Source organism: Orycteropus afer, unplaced genomic scaffold (genome assembly GCF_000298275.1).
Source record: "Orycteropus afer afer isolate SDZICR_OR568_19922 unplaced genomic scaffold, OryAfe1.0 scaffold01259, whole genome shotgun sequence".
Classification (NCBI taxonomy): domain Eukaryota; kingdom Metazoa; phylum Chordata; class Mammalia; order Tubulidentata; family Orycteropodidae; genus Orycteropus; species Orycteropus afer.
In genome coordinates this window covers 94,211-100,840 of record NW_006922846.1, presented here as the reverse complement: position 1 = coordinate 100,840, position 6,630 = coordinate 94,211, and the positions used below count along the sequence as shown (strand labels likewise).

Here is a 6,630-nt window from a genome sequence, read left to right as displayed (position 1 = left end):
TGGGTTTGGACCACCAGCCCTCTGGTTAGCAGTCTAATGTCTTAGGGACTACACCACCAGAGCTCCTATCCTAGACATTAGTGAGCTGAAATGTACTGGTATAGGCCATTTTGAATCAGAATATCTTATGGTCTACTATGTCAGTAATGACAAATTGAAGAAGAATAGTGTTGCATTCATTGTCAAAAAAAGAATATTGAAAGATCTATCTTGAAGTTCAATGCTATCAGTGATAGGATAATATCCATATGCCTACAAGGAAAACAAGTTAGCACTACTATTATTCAAATTTATGCACCAACCACTAAAGCAAAATGAAGTAATTGAAGATCTTTACCTAATTCTGCAGTCTGAAATTGACCAAACATGCAATCAAGATGTATTGATTATTGCTAGTGACTGGAATGCAAAAGTTGGAAACAAAGAAGAAGTACCAGTAGTTGGAAAATATGGCCTTGGTAAAATTGCTTATGATAGGATGAAAATAAATACATAAACAAACAAAACCAAAGACTTTTTATTTTTCTATTTTTGATCCCATCCTGAAGTGCAGAAAGCTGAATACTCCAATCGATGAGAAAAATGAAAATGTTAACATAATTAAAATTGTTTCTTATTTAAGATCTCTGCTCTTTAAAATTTATGATTAATTTAAAAATGCACAGAAAGTCCTTTACTAAATCATATTCCTGACCTTTGGATAGACAAACATTTCTTCAAGTGGTCACAAATATGCATTAAATGAAAGAAAAATATTGCTAACTTGTGCTTAATTAAATACAAGAATATTGTGTAACAAACTTTCCAATAAAATAGTGAATAATCAATCCAATAATTGGGAGATGACATTATCATTACATATAACAGTTAAAACACTCATATTCAGAACATATTAAAAGAATGTATTAAAAGTCAATACAGCAATCATAACACTATATTTAAAAAATTAAAAGCAAAAACTTAACGTAATACTATAACAAAGAAGAATAGTCAATAAACATAAGAAAAATATATCACTGTGATTCATCAGAGGAGGTCTGGTAACATAGTGCCTAAAGCATTTGACTGCTAGCTAGAAGGCTGGTGGTTCAAACCTACCAGCCACTCCTCAGGAAGGAAAGTAGGGCAATCTACTTCCATAGTGATACCACCTCGGAAACCCAAGGAGGGGTTGCTATGAGTCAGGTCCAACTCGATGGTACATAACAACAACAACATGATTTATTACAAATGGTAATTCAAATTATGGTGCTGCAGATACCCCTTTGACCCAAGCAGGATGGCTAAAATTAGAAGGACTCCTAAGGTATAATCTTCTTCTTTTCACTCAGCATAAAATACTGAATATTCTATATCCAAATTTTATTAACAAATCATGTTAGTATAGGATTCTTTACCATCCAAATTATTGAACATTTATTTCTGTAATATTTTAAAATTGCAAGTAGTACTATGTATGTAATACAAATTATTATATAATTGTAAATGTATGTAAATATCTATAAAATGTAAGGTTTATAAAATATGATAGACTATATTTACTTATTTACATTTGAATCTCCTGCATTAAACAGGCTACTTGTCACTGACTACATTCTTTAAATGATGTATTTAATGAGTAAATTATGGTTAACCAGAAAAAGTCTTTAGAAATTAAATCACTTGACATATTGGTCATTATATTGACTTCTAAATATTTATGTTAGCAAAGATGATTAATGTAGATCAATCATGGTAAATAGAATCCCTTTATTGGTAGCATGTTTAGAAACAGCAAAAAAAAAAACAAACTCATTGCCATAGAATAGAACCCAACTCATAGCAACCTTTCCATGGGTTTCCGAGGTGGTAACATGGTTTCTGAGTTGGTATCACCACAGAAGTAGATTGCGCAACCTTCCTTCCAAGGAATGGCTGGTGGGGTTGAAGTGCCTTCTGGTGAGCAAATACCTTAGGCACTATGCAACCAGAGCTCCCCCAATTTATAAAGATACTGATAAGTATATTATATTCCATTGTAATTGAAGTCAATTTATATCATGGTTTTCTATTATGTGTTGGTTTTCTATTATGTGTAACCCCAGACATCATACCAGCATGGTGACTATAAACATATTTAAGACAGTTACTATATAATGCTAAAATTATTTTTCACAAATATTCTGCCAATTTATATTTCAGTGAATCATGTGTGACTCATTGCATGCATGCATAAACTAATTGGGTTCCCTAGATGTGCTCCATTCCCTTGTTCAGTTCTATCAATTAAGTTGTTTGCTCGTTTGTACACATCAATATAGTATCCTTTTTTTTTTTTTTTTTTGACTATTTCTATTCGAGACTTCTCTTTGATTGTTTTTGACAGACAATGAAGACTAAAGGCGTTTATTGTAAACTCTATTAGATTATACTATAACTATTAGGGAACCTTTAAGTTCTTTAATTCTTTCTAAAATTGATTCGTTCAGCAGACATTTATTGAGTAGTTGCATTGTATGAGTTACTTTTTGAGACATTGAATGGAATAATAAAGTAATATCAAGTTCATTATGGCCTGGTGAGAGAGAATAGCAATTATTGCAAGTTATTGCAATATTAATTTGTAATTAAGAAAACTAAGCATAAATACACAGCAAACAAACAAAAAAATGAGTGTATAATGGTTTCAAGGATTTGTGGGTAACCATTGCTATAAGAACCAACGTGTGTGTTTTTTTAAATAAGATTATCATTAAACAACAGAGATTTTAAAAAATGAAATGCAAATACCAGAAAATTGGTGTATCACTGTATCACTGGTATTTGTTGTTGTTGTTGTTATGAGCCCTTGAGTCAGACCCAACTCATAGCGACCCCTCCCTGGGTTTCCGAGGAAGGTTGGGCAATCCTACTTCCGTAGTGATACTGCCTCGGAAACCCAAGGAGGGGTCGCTATGAGTCGGGGCCGACTCGATGGCACATAACAACAACAACAACAACAACATGACTATGGAAGTAGATTGCCCAACTTTCCTTCCAAGGAGTGGCTGGGTGGGTTTGAACTGCCAGCCTCTGTTTAGCAGTGAATTTGAAATGGAGAGAAAGAAAATAAGTCTTGAAAAATAGGAAGATTTAGATTGTAAAGGTGTTTATAAAATAACACTTCTATCAAATGAGCAGAAAGCATATTAAATGTGATAACTAAGCTGAAGTTGGGAAGGATGCTTGGCATGGAGACTATAGCAAAAATCTAAATGGCATATGCTGGTCACTAGTAATTAGATAACAACCTTGGGGACAAAAATAAAGGAAAACAACTATGAAATATTTCTGAAATGAAAGTGAGTAGTCTGACTCACTGAAAGAGAATGGTAACAAAGGGTCTCTAGAGATGGAGTCATTACATAGTTGATAACAGTACATGAGGTCACAGAAAGTTAGGAAGAGAAACATCTGATTGAGATGAAGATGATCTGAGCTGAGATAATGTAAGATCATGATGACAACTTTCCACATATTTCCAATGAGGAAAGAATAAATTATATATATAATTATTCTGAAATTTAAATTATTCCCAAATTTTAATTTAGAGGATGAGGGGTAGAGTTAAAACTTCTATATGGAAAAACATAAAAATACAATTATAAATAAAATTAGTTTAGTTTAGTTTTGTTTTTTTCAAAATTCATTGAATAATATTTTCAGGGCAATCAAACTGTTTTTATAAAATCTCAACAAAATGTGCATTGATCTTCAGTGTATAAATATAAATAAAAGTGCAGGATTTGTTAGTAATATAATCCCTGTGATCAGATGAACACAGAAAAAGGAAGAAAGGAGATAGAGAGGGGAGGTGTGAGGCAAGGAGCGAGAAACAAAGAGGCAGACTTGGAGATAAAGAGGGAGAGAGAAAAATACGTAAACATAATGGCAAGAATGAAACAAAGTGACTAAAGAACAAAAGAATGTGGCAAATTCTCTAAATTGAACTTTAAATCTACAAACATCGATGATCAAAATGCACATATAACATCTCTGTTGGGCCTTACTTACCACTTACTGCATAATTGGATATTAAACCTTAATTTTTCACTTTGTTTTTTTTAAAAAAAGCCTTTGAGTAGATTCAGACTCATAGCCATCTTATAATCATTAAAATATTTACAGAAGGGAGCCAATATAAATAAGCTTTTCTGTCAAGCACAATTAAACTTAGTTAATATTACAAGGTGTTTTTTCTTTTCCCAAAGATCCATCTCATATGTATTTGGTTTTATTCCTTTCCCACTATTTCTGTAATAGTATTTTCTTCACATGGTCATAGATCTGCTTTGTTCTGACTCCATAGATAACAGGGTTGAGCATCGGAGGCACTATGACATAAAGATTGGCCAGAAGTATATGGATATACTGGGGGACATTCCTGCCAAAACAATGTGCCATAAAGGAAAAAAAGGCTGGCATATAGAAAGCAAGAATGACACAAATATGTGAACCACATGTCCTGAGAGACTTGAGTCGGGCTTCACGGGACAGTAGACGGAAAACAGCACGCAGTATCTGGACATAGGAAATAGCAATGGCTATGTCAAAAACCAGGATAGAAATAGCACTCAAGCCATAGATAATATTGGCCTTGATACTGGCACAAGACAGGCGAGCAAGACCCATGTGTTCACAATAGGTGTGGGGTATGACATGATTCCCACAGAAGGGTAGTCTCAGTATCAGAAATACAAATGGAATAATGGAAATGAACAACCTCACTAATACTCCAAGACCGATCATAGAAACAACCTTGTTAGTGAGGATGGTGCTGTATCGGAGTGGGTTGCAGATGGCCACATAGCGATCATAAGCCATTGCCAAGAGAACTGCTGACTCCATGCCGGTGAAGTTGTGGATGAAAAACATCTGGGTGAGGCAGGCACCAAAGACTATCTCTCTAAGATTGAACCAGAAGATACCAAGCATCTTGGGGATGGTAGCTGTGGAGAGGCCCAAGTCAATGGTGGCCAACATGGCCAGAAAGTAGAACATGGGCTGGTGCAGGCTGCTTTCACTCTGGATCACAAACAGAATGGTGAAGTTCCCTAAGAGTGCAATCAGGTACAGAGCAAAACAAGGAAAGCCAATCCAGATGTGAAGTGTTTCCTTTCCTGGGATTCCCAGCAGTAGGAAGGATGAGGGGTGGAATTGGGTGTCATTGAGAAGGACCATCCTGCTTGATAATGCATAAGTCCACGTGTGCTTGCCCAACGTGCAGGACACTAGATAGAACCTTGATGGTCTGGATACCTAGAGAAAAATAAGAGCATCATACATTTGTGTAAATTCTCTTCCTCAATTAAGTCAATTCAGTTAAAATTAGAATTATAATAAGTAAGGAGCTTCAGTGACATAGTGGCCAAAACATTTGGCTTCCAACCAAAAGTAGTTCAAACCTACCAGCTCCATAAGAGAAAAATGAGGCAATCTGCTTCTGTAGATTTACAGCCTTGGCCATCCTATGGGGCAGTTCTACTCTGTCCTATAGGGTCACTATGAGTCAGAATTAATCTGATGGCAGTGGGTTTTGTTGTTGAGGTACAGAGAACTGTAAAGAAGTGATATCTCAATAATAAGGCTCTAGAAGAAGTTATACAATAGATTAAAATAAAAGTTCTACATAATATGTTTTTCTTTGTTAGTTATCTTCTTCTGTTTATTGGCAATGGCCTCATCACTACAGTATGCTAAGAGATTGCCTTAACAACTATTTAATAGTTACCTTCTCTCATCATCACCAACAAAATCATGTTCAATTTTGAGAAACCTAGGGCTCTTCTAGACCCTGTACGTAGTGACCTTTATCCGTCCCAGTTTCTTGGATGATAGCATAGGTGTTAATACACAACATTGGTAATGACTTGTTAAAGAACACATAGACTTATAAAATGTACCATAGATTTTTTTAAAGATTAAAATTGGCCCAGATATTAATATGCATTCATTTTTACTATTAAATAAAAAACTAAAGGTAGTAAAATTGGCAACATCAACTACTATTTATTAAGGGACTGCCTATTATATAAAGAGCTCTGGTTGTGTAGTGGTTGAGGCATTTAGCTGCTAACTGGAAGGTTGGTGGTTCAAACCCACCAGCTGCTCCATGGGAGGAAGATGAGTCAATCTACTTCTGTAAATACGTACACCCTTGGAAACCCAATGAGGGTCTCTGTAATTCAGAATCAACTCAATTTTGATTTGGCAGTGAGTTTGGTTTGGTTTTGGTCTTACCTAATATATGCAATGCTTGATAACAAAATCTGTGCAAATGAAATCTCCACTATTTATAAACATATGTACAAGAACATATTTTAACTCTGTTTTACATAGGGGATGAGAATTTCAAATAGTTAAAGAGACTTATCAAATACTCAAAATGCTTAGAGTAATAGAGATGGAGAAAAAATTTTAGGGAAGAAAGAAATTAAATAAAATGGAAGAAGAATAGAGAGTAAGCAAAAGATAATTTAAACCTTATTCATGTTACATATACACAGCTTCTTCTCCACCCACATGTTCAGACAAGCGCATAATCTTTTTTAAAAACTCATATCCTTTTGAATAAGACATATCAGTATCTTTATTTTAAAGTTAAAGCAATTG

At 34.5% G+C, this 6,630-nt stretch overlaps 1 protein-coding gene across 1 annotated transcript; it reads right to left on the bottom strand.

Annotated features, from left to right (window-relative positions):
- Window positions 1–4,266: 4,266 nt before the first annotated feature.
- Window positions 4,267–5,205, bottom strand: LOC103213077 (olfactory receptor 52E2-like). The gene has a single exon (XM_007958971.2). The coding sequence runs from the start codon at window positions 5,197–5,199 to the stop codon at window positions 4,267–4,269; it is 933 nt and encodes a 310-aa protein (XP_007957162.1). The 5' UTR covers window positions 5,200–5,205.
- Window positions 5,206–6,630: the final 1,425 nt, after the last annotated feature.

What these genes read in the sequence shown, in the direction of transcription:
- LOC103213077 (XM_007958971.2), bottom strand. Translation starts at nt 5,199, where the DNA reads ATGGTCCTTCTCAATGACACCCAATTCCACCCCTCATCCTTCCTACTG.